Source organism: Pezoporus occidentalis, unplaced genomic scaffold, assembly GCF_034315485.1.
Source record: "Pezoporus occidentalis ecotype Australia unplaced genomic scaffold, CSIRO_AGI_Poc_V1 ctg182, whole genome shotgun sequence".
NCBI lineage: Eukaryota > Metazoa > Chordata > Aves > Psittaciformes > Psittacidae > Pezoporus > Pezoporus occidentalis.
The window spans coordinates 3,414,283-3,431,845 of record NW_026913662.1 but is presented as its reverse complement, the minus strand read 5'-3'; the positions used below and the strand labels follow the sequence as shown (position 1 = coordinate 3,431,845).

Here is a 17,563-nt window from a genome sequence, read left to right as displayed (position 1 = left end):
TCTGGAAGAGACCTAATCAGTTCTTTAAGCATTGACAGAAAAAGTTCAGCATTGACTTCATGATCAGTGTCCATGATTCTGATACATTTATCACTGACCTTGACTGTGAGACCAAAAAATCAGTAGGTTTTGGCATATAATCTATGACACATATCCACAGGGACAGGAAATTAGCACCGCCATTTACAAAGTAAAACCAGCCTCTTTGTAGAACTCACATTAATTGGTGTTTCTTAGGTTCAGTATAAAAAAAAGGGGAAAGAATAAATGCATATCATGATGCTGTGCAAATATATTCAGCAATAAGTTAATGCCAGCTTGATTATCATGAAGGTATCATAAACACTTTTCTTCTTGAATTTTATACCATGTGAAGTCCACAAGTTAATGAGCAATTGTAATGTTAACATCAAGGAGTAACTTTTTATTTTGCTGGCTTATGAAAGAGCAAAGGGTTTTTTCCACAAAAGCATAAACAAATTCCATTACTATTACCATATCAATGCCACACTACAGTATTTATTTTCACTATAGAAACAAATGGTTTCACTATAGTAACAACATTAGCCTGTGGAGACATTAGTGCGTATTCATTCCAGTCTACTACAAAATTTAGCTTCTAGAATAAGATGGATTGGATTTCTTAAATAAATGATGGAAAAAGTCATCAATAATTTCAAAAAATGAAAATAAAACTTATGTACTCTGTGGCTTTGTGCCCTGTGGTTAGGTTATTCTGTGCCTAAAGTGAAGCATGCTCAGATCAGTTCTTCCTTAGGAACGTTTGTAACATCTCTCTTGTGAAATGACTCTCTGGTGCCAATCTAATTGAGCTCAAAATGAAATATTTTCATCTTTGGGGTTATTAATTTATTTCTCCTCTATCCAAATGCTGATTTTAACAAAACATGAAGTAACTTAGTATCTCTGGCATGTCTCATCCTCTGTCAATATTGGTTGAAATTGCCAACTGGATTAAAAGTTTTTGGTAAGGCACTTTCAGACAGATGCACTCAGACAGTGTGGTTGAATAAACCTCATATCCTTAGGAAAAGAGGCTAAAAATTAGTAGCTGTCCCCATGTATTTTTAGAACAGCTGAATCTTAGAACTTTCAGAATCCTAAAGACAATTCTGTTTAATATTACTTCACTTCCATTAGCAACTTAAGCTATTCCACCATATCATCCAATTGAACATGCATCCCTAGTTCTTGAGTTTCTTCTGTTTAATACTGCTCATCTTTTGGTACCTGAAGCTCATCATCATAGACATCAGGTTAGTTCCTCTCTGTAGCTGGACTATAGATGAAAAGTGGATACTGTAGTTCCAAATTGGAAAATTCATCAGTTCAATTCTGTATAAAATGTCTAAATAAGTAACTGTTATGCTGGCAAGAAACACCCTAAGCCTGATGATGATGATGATAATAATAATCCCTAATTTACCCTTATGAAACCACACCATGTCCAGACCTAAGGTGTGAGATCGAGGTCAAAACCAGAATCTCAATAGCAGTCATATGCTTATAATTACTCTGAACTTTAGTTGTTGCTCATGTTGATCATGTTACAATCACATCATTGGAAAAGGCAAAATATCTGTTCGCATTCTAGAGATAATTGTGGAAAGAACAAAAATTGGAATCTAAAAGACCCTTTGACATAAACAGTTATAAATAATGGGACTATAGGCTCCATTTACAGATAAAAACTGAAGCAGGGGAACACTATGCTAGCTTACTTGCAATGTATATATTAAGCTTCACTAGCTGAGAGCTGCTACACCCACACCAACCACACGACATGTAGGCAAATGCCCCACAGTCATTAAAAGGAATCACCAGATCCTTATATTTTTGCCTTTTCATGTTCTTTACATAATTGGCAGCTGTATGCCAAAAAAAAAAAATGGAGTATCAGCCAGAATGGTGGCTCTTCTTCAACTGCATTAACAGAATACAACTACAGCATTTCTACATGAAGGTGGAAGAACTGAAAAAAAACGAGAAAGCAAAGTATGAAGAGAAACAATCGTAAGAGAAAATTTCAATTTTTAATTTGTCCCAATACTCCGAACTCTGGTGGGGCTTTTTTTGTATTACTCATGGTGACAAAAATGTCAGTACACAGAATCTTTTCTAAAGAGAAAAACCCTTAGCTGTCCAGCCCCCGTTTTACAAACATGTTCATGATCATCTGCACTTTTCCTCCCAAAGTTTTAAGTTAGTGACATTATTGATATTTTTCATATTTTTGTAAGGATCACACACTTTTAAATTCCTCAACAGTAATTCCTTAGATGAGCTGTTTCCAACAAGCTACCAGGAACATGTACATGTGTGTACGTGTGTACCTCTCTATGAAGAAGCTGTGGGAAGCAGTCTGAAGGATGAAGTAACAAAGTAAACTTAGAGAAGGTTTTCATATGAAACTGAGCTAACACCGCAGTTCTAGTGGCAAAAAAAAAAGAGGGCTCTCCCTCATCCCATCCCAGTCCTGGCCAACTGGTTAGTACTGGTTCCAGCACCATCAGACCATTTGCCGACATGCTGTAACCCCTTAAGGTAACAAAAAGCTATTCACCTTCTTGCTGTGCTAGACTTCTGTCATTACTTGTTGACTTAGGTTAAGTGTGCTACAGTGACTCCCAGAAGCAGCATATGTTACACAGGAGAAATATGGGGCCAGGAAGGAAGAAGGGAAGGTGAGAGAAGAAACATTATACTCTTTGTATCAGTAAACTATTATGCCAGCTCTTGTGAAACCATAATCTCTCCTCATCTTTCCCACGCAGTCAACAGAGAGACAGGCAGCATCCCCTAGGAATGATTCAAAGCAATAGCCATTATTCTTTCTGAGTCACCATTTGGAGGAGTTGTTTCCCCATAAATCATAAATGAGCCTGGAGAGCAGACTTTGTTGCTAGGCAAACTCTGCATTTGTGAAATGTTTTGCAGTCAAACCAGGTGGTCCGCAGTACTTGCCAGATGATTTGCAGTGTTACTTTGCAATTATTCTGTACAATTTCATATTAAATTTAACAGGTGACAATGATCCACTAGGAGCACTAAGAGAACCATAGTGGACAGTACTTCCAAGATGCTGGATGTGTACTACTAACATGACAGAAGATCATCCACTTTTTCCTGCTGGGCTAGGTTTCTCCTAACATTGTAAGTTGAACAGGTTATCCAAGGATATCCGAGGACAGCTAGAGTTGGCAGGAGGAAGCTGAATGGCTAAGGTGGATAAGGAGAGCAGAACTGGAGGTAATTTGTTAGAAATGGGTTGTCAGATCAGCTCACCCCATCCCATGGGAAGTTACAGGATATAAAGACTGGTCTCACTTTTAAATGAGAGCAAGGTCTAACACTCATTTAACAAGTGGCCAAACCAGCACAAAGTAACCTGGAACAGCTGCAAGTTCTCACTTAAACTTTAACAGTGTTACACAACAAGAAAATGGCAGGCCTGAGAACACAATCTCAGAGTCCCTCTCATGGGCCTCCCTCTTGCCTTAGACTTGCCTCCCTTTTCAACCAGCCTGTGGTTTCTCTACTGACTGCCAGCAAGCCTTCCAGCTGTGCTAACTCCAGCAGTGATGCTGACATCCGTTCGCTAAGAACTGGACTGAGACCAACAGCTCCTTTTGTATCTCCCCATAGTCATTACTTCTTCACTATTATGTTGGACAAGATTCAAACCAGTTGCCTATGGGTGAAAGGTGCCTTCTCCCGTCATGAATTCCACGCTCCCTCTTTCCCCTAGCTTCCAGATGTCATCTCCTACCCCTTCTTCCTCCCAGTGGCTCTCTAAACTTCTTGACCATATACAGCTGTCCCAGAGATCCAATTCTTTGTGCCTATATCTAGACTTCTGATCTCCAAAAGTTGCTAGTCCTTTTTTAATTTGTCCTTCCTGCTTAAGTCTGCTTCCCTTTGTTCTTGAGCTAGCCTGCTTTTGTACTGCTTTTCCTCCAGTTTCAACATCACTGCCACCAGTCTGTTTTTATGACAACACAATCTAGCCTTCTGTCTACAGGTCCCAGGTTCTCCTCTGTCCCTGTTTCACCACACTCAGGTAGCCATTTATTCTGCTTCCTCACTTCTTAGTCCAAGTGCTACCCACCCAGGCTCCCTCTAAGCTTCTGGCTTGTAACTGAAAAAAAGCTACCCAGCCAACAGCAGCTGAAAAGACCAAAATTAAGTCACAATTAGGATGTTCCAGAGAAATGGAAAAGATAGAACAAGGCAATTGGACTGCTGTGAGTAAAAACAACAGGGTGTATCTGAGGGGAAAAGGTACTATGGATCCACCTTGCTTGCTCAGATATAAGGCCGGTTAGCCTTGGTGCAAATCTGTGCAAACTCAGTTGCTTTCTTCTTGGAACCTGGGCTTGTGCAGCTGTGCAGCACAGGGCTGAGCTCTGATGTAGACATAGCCTTAAGCCGACACAAGGTGGCCTACATCACTCACAGAACAAAATAACAAGATAGCGATCAGTTACCTCTTCTCCCTGAACCCAAGTTAAACCATACCGGTTTATTACTGCTGACCACTTCAGTGTATGAGTGCATGAGGGTGCACATAGAGTGATCCTCTTCTTTCAACAGGCTTAAGTCATACCTTCCTACTTCTGGTTCGTTGACTCTACAAACATGGCAGAAAAACTGGACCATCTTCACCCTTTGCCAATGGCCAAGGTGGCCTGCAAAGGCTTGGCAGTGTAACATTGCCCACCACAACTGCCTTCTAGCACTCTGAGCATCTACATAATTCTCAGTTTAGTTTATGATCATTTCTACCTGTTTTTAAATAGGGGTCAATAATCTTACTATCAGGAAAATTGTCCAACTTCACCCCTCACCACTCAGTTCAAATGTATGTGAACACAACATTTTAGCCAAATTAACACAATATTCTAAACTATAATCAAGCCATTCCAGTTGTAATTAAATATATATATATATATATCTGTTTCAGAAACATGACATAAATAAGGCTCCACTTGCAATTAAATGATTTAAATGTGGGGATTTGCCACTTCATTACCATCCAGAATTCATCACCAAGATAGACTTATCTTTCATTCAAAAGATGAAATATGAGGTTTATACCCTAATATCTTCACATTTGGCTATGATTAAATCAAGCGCATAGCTGAGTTTAGACATCAAATTCAAGCCAGGCACACACTTCATTTTCTGGACTGAGGACCATATGGCAAAAAGCTGGACTCTAACATATATTGGTATCCAATGCCTTAAAGATTTACATAGCCACAAGAATTGGTTGGTTAGGGTCAATATATTACTACTGCACATCACAGCTGTTTCTCAAGCCCACACCTCTTTCTAACTTGTCAGCGAGATCCTCTACCCTGTTCCTGGGGATTTCAGGAGTTAAGTTTTTCACAGTACCTACAGTGAAGCTGAAAATTACCTTAGTGAGGTTTCCAGGACTGGGAGGGGGAATTCTCAAGCAAATCCACTCACTCCTTCAAGTGTTCTGTTTTGAAACCATAATTTTAGCTTAGAATAACTCCACTAAAACAACACAAATTCTAGATTTAATTAGGTAAAAATAATTCCCTTTTCTAACACATATTATAAAGTTCCTTAAGAAGCACGAGTTTACTCCCTTAAAAGGAACTTGAAGCATCAGACACACTACAAATGTTATAGGAGATGATATTATCTTGGTAATTTCAGAATGTAAGAGGAAGGTCACCTCCTGGAGCACTTGCTGTTCCCTCGCCTTGCCTGTTTCTGGAAAGTTAGGGGGATTGTAGCTGAACTGGCTCCAGATCAGAAGAGACTCCAGTCCCTCTTGGACAGAAAAGTCCCACAAGTTTATATATAAATTATGAGATCTTTGTGGCACATGAAGGACGAAAGGACAATGAAGGGACACTGCACATCCAGCTCCTCCAGGCTATACAAACATCATCTACATACTTGGAAGAATGCATTTGTCATGAAAACAGTCATCATCATATCAACTCTGCATAAATTACCCCAAACCCACAGATACAACATGGGAAACCTTTTATAAGAAATTACAGCTTGTTCTCATTATCGAATTAATTGTATTTTAGATTAGCACTTTATTAACAATGTTTAAATTTAGTGATAATTAGTGTTGTAAAGGATGTTCTTTCCAAACCAGAAACTTGTTATGTAAATAAACACGCCATGTAGTTATTGGGATAATTAGTAGGACAAATATTCTTAAGAAAAAATACTGGCCAAAAATTATGTCTAAAAAGTTTCAAGTAATCTCAAAGAAAAAGCATTTAAAGGAGGTCAGTTTACATATTCTTTCGTTAAAGTCAGGAATCCTTGAACAGTTAAAAAAAATCCTATTTTCTCCAATTTTCTTGATGGGTGTATGTGCGTAGATTTTATTTATTTATTTATTTATTTATTTTAATGACCATTGCAGAATATAAATCCATACTAAAGGTATGAGATGAAAGCAGAGGATGAAACAACTGTATTTTAGCAAGAGGACCCAACCCCAAATAGACTTAAATCATTACCATTCACATATTTGAATCTTCACAAAATTACACTCGTTTAAGCCTTAGGGACTGTTGTATACTATAAGCATACTTGAAAGAGGCCCTATCCTTTTACTTGGCAAAATTTCATGAATCAAATAACCCTTTTAAAAAAATCCATATATGATTTTGAGTGGTGAAAGGCAGTAAATATTAATAAAACCATCTATTCCATGCCAAATAGAAGCATTATGATTCATTCTTAGAATTACCATATATTTCTCTGGGCAGCTACTGACTACAGTAAGTGATAATGGTTTTTCCAAGATGCAGTCACGTCACAGAAAAGTTCATCTAAGACAAACAGAGTCATTTCAACACTCTGCATTTCCTTAGGATATATGCTAATTTTATAATAAAAGCAAGGACTTTTGGCTCAGTTTACATACACTATAGTCAGTAAAACTTCCTCTTGCCTCATCAAGAGCACAACTGGACCCTTTCTACAGCTAAAATGATAAATTATCATTCTTCTAAGCAGCATTCAAAACAGTAACTGAGGTCTTGCCAAGCTTGACAGGTACTATAAGCAGCTCAAATAAAACAGTAACAGCTGTACTAATATATTAACCACTGTTTTGCAAGGGTAAATGGAAGCCTTAATTTCATCATTGTGTGTACTACATACAAGGTATAATGAAAAATTTTTGCTAAATTTGTACTCATTATGTGTTCATGGCTGTAAATTAATTCAAATTAGTAATGTTATGAATATCCAAGAGATCACTTGTTCTGGCACTTCAGCATGAGCAAAACTGACTTACACTTATTGACTGTCATCACAGCTGAACCTTCCACATGCCATGATAAAAACTGCAGTGTCTGAAGGTAGAACAACGTAAAGCAGCTAAGGCAGCAATAAAAACTGCCACAAGCATATACGACTTCCCCTCAGAAATACCAAATACACTGTGTAAACCTGACAAATATCACGTGAAAAATAAAAAGCCCTCCTCTGGAAATGTTAATGGATAGCATCTGATCCTTCAAGAAACTGGCTTTTGCATTGCTTTCAGTAGGATTACTCATGTAACAGGTGTTCAGCCCAGGAGATCAAGTACTGACAATGCTACTCAAGTATGATTTCTGCCTGATTAAGGGCACGGTTTGATTTTCCTTACATCAAATATGATGTGAAAATGTAGGTACTTACACAGTGAAATGATAGATAAAACACTTCCATCCACTGGGCCTCTCCAGGAAGTTGTAGACATCTCCCTGCGTACTAGTTTTAGCTAAGTAACGGCTATAGAAACACTTTGTTGTACAGGCCCTGCGAACTTCACCTTCTGCCAAGGCTACATCTCTTGTGCCTTCCTCAGGGTTGTGGGGAATCCCGGATCCATTATTCCCTGGGGTTTCTGGATCCAGCGCCACAGAAGAATACTGCATATTGCTTAAGCTCCCTCTGACTCCGAGCAACGCTGCAGATTCCCTATTTCCGTTTAGACTACTCAGCTGGGAAGTGGATCCTTGCTCCTGTCCAAAGCGGTTATACATGGGGTGCCCAACAGTTTCTCCACTATCACAGGACATGCTGTAATAACACACAGGTATTACTAACGCTGATCAATATTTAAAATCACACAGAAGGTATTGTATGTCCTCACTGCTGAGGGTGTTCTCCAGCAGCTGATAGGATGACTTTCTGCTGTTATCATGGAGCTTCTCTGTGACACAAGTGTGAGCTGTCAGCCTGTCACCTGCTGTCACTCACAGCCTCTGAAATTAAATCAGAGAAACGTATTAGACAATGCTGCATGCTAGATGCCAGAAGCAACAGGAGGCTGGAAAAGGAAAGAGGCTGAGTTCTAGAGGAAGAAAGAAAATTGAGATTCACAGTTACATTTGTGAGGGAAGAATCTTAAAACTATTTAAACAGTGCAACATAAATACAGCAGCAGCATTGCCTTGGGAGTTGACCCATTTGACATTATTTTAAGCTGAGCAGTTCTTGAAGTGTCCTGATTAGAAGTGGACCTGTGAAAATGTCCTAGAATTTATAAACTTGCTGTTAACTGAAATACACCTGATTGAAGTTTTGAACTTAACACCTACACCTCAGGAGTTCTTATCTTGAGCATCAATGTTACAAAAAGATTTTAAATAAATTCTTTCAGTCACCTTATGAGATCTGATCTTGCAGTCCATGGTACTCAGGAACAACTCTAATCAAGTGTAGAAATTACAATGCCATTAATAATAACTGTCTCTGAGAGGTTAATATTGTTAAAAGGCAAAAGATGAAAGATTCCTGGCCTGATTCTTGATTTTCTTTACCTTTCTTTCTTTCTTTCTTTATCTCTATCTTTCTTTAGTTAGCGTTTGCTGCTAACTCTGCTACTCTCAAGCAAGTACCTAGAGAACACAAAATAGAAAATAAGGCTCTTATAGATCAATATGTATTTCATGGGGCAGATTTAAACTGCTGTGAATACAAATACTTAGCAGCAATATTAATAATTTTGTGAGATTGAGAGCATCTGTCTTCCTGAAATGTAACTGTTTTCTACTGCCTCATTTCTTTCACACCACCATGAAAAGGTTCCTTATCTGACATGCTTAGCTAAAACAGAAATATGAAAAAATTGTGAAAATATTAGACTATTAAAAGTACCACGAGATGTACTTGAACTTCAAAGCACTGCTGATGTCAATGTTAAAATTATGTCTGTAATGTCATATTGTAACGTAGTTATCTGCAATATAAATCCCACGTGCCATAGAGTTGCAGCTTACTGCTCTTTTGAAGAGGAGGAGAGACTCACAACCACATTTTCAGTTACTTTATTCTCAGCAGAATCAAGTAATTTAGAGAGAGAATGTCAGTTACAGCATGCTCATTTCTGAACACTGGCCATGGTAAGGTGAACTGATGCATTTCTACATTAGTGCTATGGCAAATAGAGAAATACTTGTTTTCCCTCAACCTTTCTCTGAACAATGAAAAGCTGGAGGGACTGAATATTAAAGTTAAAACACACAGACCTTCATCAAAGTGTGACTATAACAAGAACACAAGAAACATCTATGAGAAGTACACTCCTTCCATATGATTCATTTTAGGGTGCTGAGGCTATCTAGCCAAGTGCTTGAAGCAAAGGCCAGCTACCCAGCAGTTGCAAACAAAGCCACTTGAAACACATTTGCTAGCCTGCTTGATCAAAACAGGGCATCCCCCACAGTCAGACACAAAACACAGAAAACCCTGAACCTACTTTATCTTGTTGCATGTCCTTCTATTCCTTCTCCTTAATGCTCCTTCAGCTCCACGTAGCATACTCCCTGAATAGGTGCAGGGAGAGAAGCTGCTGCCTGACTGTCTCAGCTTATCAAGTCCCACCCTGACCAAGGCAGGAGCCCTCCCTTCTATCTGCCTTATATGGCTGCCCTTGCAAAGGCAGAAAAAGAACTAGGAACAGTTTTGACAGCTTCGGAGAGGAATTGCTTCTGCTTCTTCCTGCTGTCAAACCAGCAGTCACAAGCAACAGCTTAATTTTGCTGGATCATCCTCCTTTCCCTCCCAGCCCTTTTCTTATCTGCATACACTTAATTGCAATGGGTTAAAAGTGGCATTTCCTTACTGCACATCTTTAAAGAAACTGAATTAGGTGCTGCTTGTAGCTAGCTGGATCCTTTGCAGCAGGCTTTCATACAGAGGAAGTCTAAACAGGCAGCTTCAGTTTGTTTTTTTCCATCAAAGTTTTGGCAAAGCTAAAAGCAGCACTTCATTATGATACATTAAGTAATGGAGTTCTCTACTGTTGTTGCCTTTCTAAACCACAAGTCTTCCTTTTTTTTTTTAATGAATTAATCTGGGAGGAAAAGAATCCCAAACACAAGCATTCCAGCATCAAACTCCTCAATTTATTGCTGAACTTTCTAATCAGGAAGAAGAAAGCGAATACTGCTATTTCTCTCTTTTTCTCCCTTCTGTAATAGATATCAGACTGCTGTCCAGAACACCAACATTCTGAACGTGAGTTGGTTTTCCACAGTCACGTGGTCAAGAGTGAAACAGAGGTAACCATTTTATCTTTTGTTCTGGCAGTGAGGGAATACTGTCAATGTACATGGTCTTCAACTTTTATCGTAATTGCTCATGGAGCTAAGACCTCTCATTCCTTGGAAAGATTATCCCAGAAAATTATTTTCTTGGTTTCCCAAGTCATGTTTCTGTAACACTGAAAAAAAAAAAATGTTCTTAGTTCCTTTATTTTTCTGATCAGTCTTATGTTTATTCTTCTCTAAAAATCAACCCGTCCAGAACACTGTACTTGGAAACTGTGTGACCCAGTTTACACTGTGTACAGAACTGAATACAGTATTCCAGATGGTACAGGAGGTGGTCCATGGAGAAGCACTAATAACTGACTGGAGACTCAGAAACCCTTCTCTGGGTTTTTGCTCAAGCTTCTTCTTTGAAATGTTTTCTTAATTAATACTTTTACACTCTCTGCTGTATTAACCTTCTCAAAAAGTAATTTCCTAAGTGCAAAAATTTCTGTCCTCATCTCTGACTTCCCCTGAATATAATCGTTCAAGCTGTAAATAACTACCCAAAGTATGTCAAGGAAAAAAAAATACAAACAAACAATAATTATCTTGGATATTTTCAGGTTTAAAATAAGTTTCCTTTGAGGGGAAAGTAGTACCCAGCTTTACTGCACATGCAGAGACTCAATTAATAACAGCACATCTGAAATCACTGCAGAAATAGAACGCAGATCATCTGACTCCTGTTTCTTGATCAACAGAAAGATGATTAAGATTTTATAGGTTGAACTGTGGAAGACACGAACTCATTCCTTCATACCCCCTCCAGCTTCCCCCCCCAAATTTAGTGTATCTTTGGGTCAAACTCTCAAATTCAAGCAGTTGACTAATTTATGACTTCTGTGAAATGCAAGTGCATGATTTCAGGAATATCAGCTGCTTAACTTTCACTGATAAGACTATATACATGCATATAATGCCCTGAAAAAAATGTGGCCAAACAAAAGTGTGGCTTTTATGGCTGGGCTCACTTGTCATCTCATATTTAACGTTGATGTGCCTGATGCAGTCCACATGCTTACAGAGCATATCTACCCCACACTTGACAGCACTGTATTTAGCACTCGGCACAGAAAGTATGATAACTCATAACTAAAAGGCCAGTATGGGGAGGAACAGGGAAATGTCTGGTTTTGAGATGCAGATTTTAATCACTTCTTGACTTCTTGACAAGGAGATACTTCTCAGGAAACTACCCTAAATACAGGACCAACTCCATTTTCTATTGATACCATCATCACTGGGTCCTCAGGGGGTAATATTTTAGAAGAAAAGCATTAATCAGTCATACAAGAAATACAAAAAAATAATATGGAACCCAAATATTAGAAAATACTTTGAAAGGTAAATAATAGACAAGGCTTGTGAAACATCCCCACACTCCTCTGTTCATTTCAAATTCCTTTCTCAGGACCTCGGCTTTCTGCATGCAGTGTTCCCGAACATGCATTTTTGGGGTTTGGGAAGTGAATTCTACTGCCAGAACTGGATACCTAAATTTTAGACACTGCTGAGAGCCATGTACCATTCTGGCTTAGCTGCAGAATCTTTTCTTAGCAATGATCATGTTAGGGCACAAATTCAGCATGTTGTATGACTTCAACGGGTTGGGCCCCAGCTGCTAGTAAGGGGCAAAATGCCAACCCTTGCTTTCTGCTTGTGCTTCCCAGCCTGGTGAGCCAACCGTCATCAAAGCTTACTGTGGGGAATTAGGGATTTTGAAAGGGGTATAGACTTGAGCTCCAAATTTATATAACATTACTTCCTGTACTGCTCATTTTTGAACTGCAATTTGAAAATGGGGTGCTACCTGTCTTGCAAATATGCTAGATAGCTCAGTTGTCTGTAGAGCACTTTGCAATCCATGCGATGCGCACCATGAATTCAAATATTCTTCTTTGCAAGCACAGGCTGAAGATAAATTATCATGATGTATATATGATTTTGGAAGGATGGTACATAAAAAATCAGCAGATTGTGACACTGGGCTTCCATTCACTACCTAAAGCTTGTCAAGTAAAATCTATTGTAGCATTTTATTAAATGGGGAAAGATCTGAAATGCTAAATTGCCTTTTATACATGTTGGCACTGCTTCATAATTTTAGTATTAATATAGAAAGTCTCCAAGGCTGACTGCTTGACCCAGAGTAGTATCTAGCAATTATATAAATCTCTCATTTCCAGCATGGAATTGCTATAAGAAATGAAGATGACTCTTTCAGTTATGCAATTTTTTTTCTCTCTGTTCAAACTGAAAATAAAATGTTTTACTAGAAAACCAAAGAATACGCAAGTTCTTCAGGTAATCAGTAACAACTGTGATGTGAATAAAATGTCAGTCTCTTAGCATGATATATATCATATATTTATAGATCTTATACTAAGATCTAGTAGATCGTATACTATGAAATATGGCTGTTATGCTGACTGCAATTAAACAAAATCTATACCTGGTGGAAATATTAATTAATTAATTCATATGAGCAGTATAGGGGGAACTAGTAGCAACTTCAGATCAGTTTGTCTGCCTGTTCCTACCATACTCGTCCATTTCATTTTTTGAAATTTCATCAACACTGCAAGCATATGGGCTGAAAGTTTCTTTCGGAAGTCTCTAATTCTGATTTTGACTAGTTGGTTAAAAAGCTACTCAACAAACGTTGACTATAAAGACAAACAGCTAGCTCTGTTGAAGTAAAACCCACTGACAACTGACATAGCAATCCCCAAGTAAAGCCAACTATATGTTATTCCTCCATTTGTTTTTTTGGTTTCATTAATCTTTTGTGTTACCCAGCCATCCCCTCTATCCAGGCAAACTCTGCCATTTTGTGCAATGAAAATGGGAGAAGTGCTGGTTGCAGTGACAGGTAAAATAATGCTATTACACGTCCCATATTAAAGCACTGGGCAACATGGTGAAAATGCAGCCCAAGCAGAAGAGTGAGAAGGCTACCAATGTAAAATATCCATTGACAAAAAGAGCTCCTTCCTTTGAAGAGTATGGTTTTCTGCCTGGAAACAGTAAAAGCACTGTAATCACCCGGTGGTATTGTCCATAGACACAGGCCTTGTGGCCGTCCTCTGCATATAAGAATGACAAGAGGGGGAAAGCACAAGACTGTGCGTATTGAAAGTGCACTTCAATTTCCTCCCAGAGCCTGTTCAAGGGATTCAGCACCCTGGAGAGTGCCCGAATATCCTGCACAGCGAGCCCCCCCATCCCCTCCCAACCCTCTTCGCTCTGGAGATGGCATACGACCACCAGCAGTCACCTGAGAAGGAACCTTCACCCTCCTCAACTCCTGCAGAAATGTGCAAAGCATCTGATGGGCAGAAAAGCTCTCAGATCACACCCTCCATAAGTGAGCAAGGAGCATATATAAGTTTTTCCGTAGTTAGTCCTGATAAAAGAAAAGAATTCCTGTTTTCAAAATGGTTCTTCAGATTAGGCTGCTTTTGAATTGTGAAAAGTATTCAATTCCATGACTTGTGAAACATGGCTCATGTAAGTTTAAAATGCACAAACTTCTATTAGACCCATGGTTTGCCAATGCCACTGTGGGCTGTGTGTGCTACGGAAGTGTATGCTGCTCTCATTCGCACAGAGCAGTGATCTGTTTGGTTAATAGTTTTATGGTAAAGACAATGTTGGGCCCAACAAAATTAGATCTGATCCATAGCAGAAAGGAAATAACTCTGGAATGTCATGGATTCAGGCACCACTGTTCTTAACCTCACTTTTTAGACAATAATGGCACACTGTGATGAAATAATTGTGACAAAGTAGAAAACCTTGCTAATTGCACTGTCATTTCAGTAGGCTTTTGGAAAGATGAGAATTATTACATTGAAATATTGAAAATAAGGAGAAGTTTATATCATGTGGGTGCATTTTCTAACACAGCATTATATCCTGATTAAGAATATTTTGTTTATTGAAAGCAGCACCATAAGCTCCTGAACATGTTTGCCATTTTAGGCACTATGGTAAATCAAGCAACAATTATAATACATTCCATGGGAGTTATTTTTTACAGTGTGAAGCCAAATTCTGCTGATCTTATGTTATTCTATCTAGACAGTAGAGAACAGCTTGATCTAAAGTTTAAGGTGTGTTTGGTCTTTTAAGTTTAGTGCTGTTTACTTAGGTCAGCAGAATTCTTAAGGCAATTATAATCATAATACATCTTCATAAAAAGCCATAGTATTTTTAATACCTCCAGAAAAAGAATAAGAACACTAAAAAAATTGTACGTTCTAAAATAAAGTGCGACCACATATGGCAAAGTGTCTCTTGAAATGCTTATATTGCATAAAAGACAAAATTACTGATTGAAATATTGTACCTATTCTAATTAATGAAGAGGTATCAGATAGCAGCTATGGAGAGCCTTCAAACAATAAGAGACAATATAAATTCTTGTAGAGTGAACCTCAGCTGTTACTTGATTCCTATCTTCAATTATATTAAGTGTCCTAGCATTGTTCTATTGGGTTTGTTTAAATCATTAGCAATGCACTGGAGGAGAAAGATGCTTTTATTGGTACTGAGGTTGCAACAGAGTATCATTAAAAGTGGATTCTTGTAACAGGTATGTTTGAAAAGATTGATAAAAATGTAATTATTTCTTCAAGAGAGACTTTTTACAGAGGAGTTGTGTGTTATAACTGAAGAGGAAGTAGGGAAAGTTGACAAAGATCATAAGTGCAGGATAAGTGCAGTTGCACATTTTACATTTACATGTATGAGTTTAAAAAGTCAGATATTCTGTTAAAAAGATTCCCACAAAACTTCTTCCTGTAGGCTTTTTTATACTACCTTTAATTGACTACTAAGCTGACATTAAAGAAAAGTAAACTAAACTTGAAATTGTTAATGTCACAGGTCCACATTACCTTCTCTTTCTGTACTGGATCTGGAGCCCAAGGCAGTAATTCTTCTGAAATTATACACCTCATTCCCAAATGGAGAATATCCTTAGCAAGAAATCTCCTATTTCATCTATGTCCTGTAATTTAAGACAACTACCTATTACTTTCTCTGGTAGCTCTAAATTCTTTACTTATTCTACAGTATGTGCAACATGATCAGAAAGTCAGGCTTCAGTATTCATAACCTATTCTGCACAGACTTTAAGACCTCGAGCACAGAGAGGCTGACCAAGTGTCTTCCTATTGTGTTCCAGGCAATCAAATTAACCCAGGCTGACTTAGCTTAGTACAGGCAGTAGGGTATATAGCTACCTGGTAATTACAATGCCACTGCTCTGTGAACTCAGAATGTTAACCAGGGGTGGGATTCAATCATAGTAGGAAATTCCCTTTTTCACCAGTAAATTTTTACTTATTGAATGGTCATGTGAAATCAAATCTGACTGGAAAAATTAAAGATGAACCATAATCTCTTACTGAGAGAGATGACAGAGCCCTTGTAAATGCTGGCTTTTTCACTAAGAAGATGGGAAAGAAATCACAAAATTTGAAAAATAGTAGTAATGTAATCTATGATTTAGCTACATAAACATACACTTATCTAACATCTCCAATATGTTTCTGCTTATCTGAGTTTCTAAACATGTCTGCTCTTGTTCCCCAAATATCATTTTTGCAAAATCATAGTTTCAAATAAAAATGAAGTGGCTTCAGTTGTACTGTAACTGGAAGGGCTTTTCAAAATGTATGTGCAACTTGAAAGAAGGAACACTTGTATGCTAACAAAGTATGCAAGGAATGTATCCTGAGGTAAATTCGTAAGGCCAGTCTATAGGTCTGTTTGTCTCTAGTTAATGAGCTTGTTAGTGGATCACTATAGCAGTAGTGTTACGAATATCTGTTTAACCTTAACGAGTTTCTCTGTGATAAAATTAGGCTATTGCTCATGAAAAAAAAAAAAAAACAAAACCAAAAAAAACATTCAGATGAAGCATTTAACTATAAAAACACAGACGATGCTGGTTATTATTTTTTTGAGACATCTGGTAAAGCTTGCTAGGACAAAACATTGAATAAAAACAAAAAATGGCCACAAACATTAATTAACTGAAGACCAACATCTGCAAAAATAATGTGTGGCAGGTTTTTCCCTGCTTTTCTTTTATAAGAAATCAGCTTGCTGTGCATGGACTGGATTTTTTTAGGTAGACATCTGTCGGAGAAGCCAAACAAAACGAAATGGGAAAAGAATCCGATGGAAGATTTTGATCAAAACTTAGTGGCTGTGGAGATCCTTCTCATCCTAGTGCATTTCCTAGCCTATTCATGTAGTTCTGTATTTCTGTAGCATCAGCAATTTACAAGCAAGTGGTAACACATGGTGATGAATCAGCTGAATATGATGAGTTCAGGAAAGACACTCTGGATCTGGGGCACTTCAGTTTTGTCCACCTTTTAGAAATGTGGGGCTGTGTTTAGCTTGGCTAAGTCAAAGAAATCTGTGATGAGACACAACTCGATCTGCTTAAAAGTAGCTGTAGAAAAGAGGCTGGTTTGACAATAAGGGTTCTGGAAGAAGTTGTGATTCTCGAGAGCTCTTTATTCTATCAACTTGAACATCCCATACATGTTTCTTTAAAAAAAACCTTCTGAAGTAGACAATTTGATGTTCACATTCTTTAGTAAAAGTTAACACAAACAGCACTGTGTCTAGAAAGAGCCTTGGGCAACAGTCTAGTGTGAGGTGTCCCTGCCCATGGCAAGGGGCGCTGGGACTAGGTGGCCTTGAGGTCCTTTCCAACCCAAACCATGCTACGATTCTATGCTATATCAATAATGCAAGGGTAAAATACATTATAGCTATGTTGTAACCTGAAGCAAATAGATGAAAAGCCAAGAACTCCTTGAGCACAGCCAGGGATACAAGTATATTCCTATAAAGAACACTAACTCTTGCATGCAACAAGCTCTAAAAAGTAGAAAAAAGCTGTCACTGAAGAAAACCAG

At 38.2% G+C, this 17,563-nt stretch overlaps 1 protein-coding gene and 1 long non-coding RNA gene across 2 annotated transcripts in view; one reads left to right on the top strand and one right to left on the bottom strand.

The window, feature by feature from the left end:
- Nucleotides 1-9,925, bottom strand: part of LOC134162099 (potassium voltage-gated channel subfamily KQT member 1-like) — a 473,656-nt gene extending 463,731 nt beyond the window's left edge. Inside the window, exons 1-2 of the mRNA XM_062615579.1 lie at nt 9,782-9,925; nt 7,717-8,285 (exon numbers count right to left, since the gene is read on the bottom strand). Of these exons, the coding sequence (XP_062471563.1) occupies nt 7,717-8,099 (383 nt within the window). The 5' untranslated portion in view covers nt 8,100-8,285; nt 9,782-9,925. The remainder of the gene's footprint in view (nt 1-7,716; nt 8,286-9,781) is intronic.
- Nucleotides 3,085-17,124, top strand: LOC134162100 (uncharacterized). The gene is made up of 3 exons (XR_009964198.1): nt 3,085-3,174; nt 10,506-10,586; nt 16,762-17,124. It is a non-coding gene; the product is annotated as an uncharacterized LOC134162100 (long non-coding RNA).
- Nucleotides 17,125-17,563: the final 439 nt, after the last annotated feature.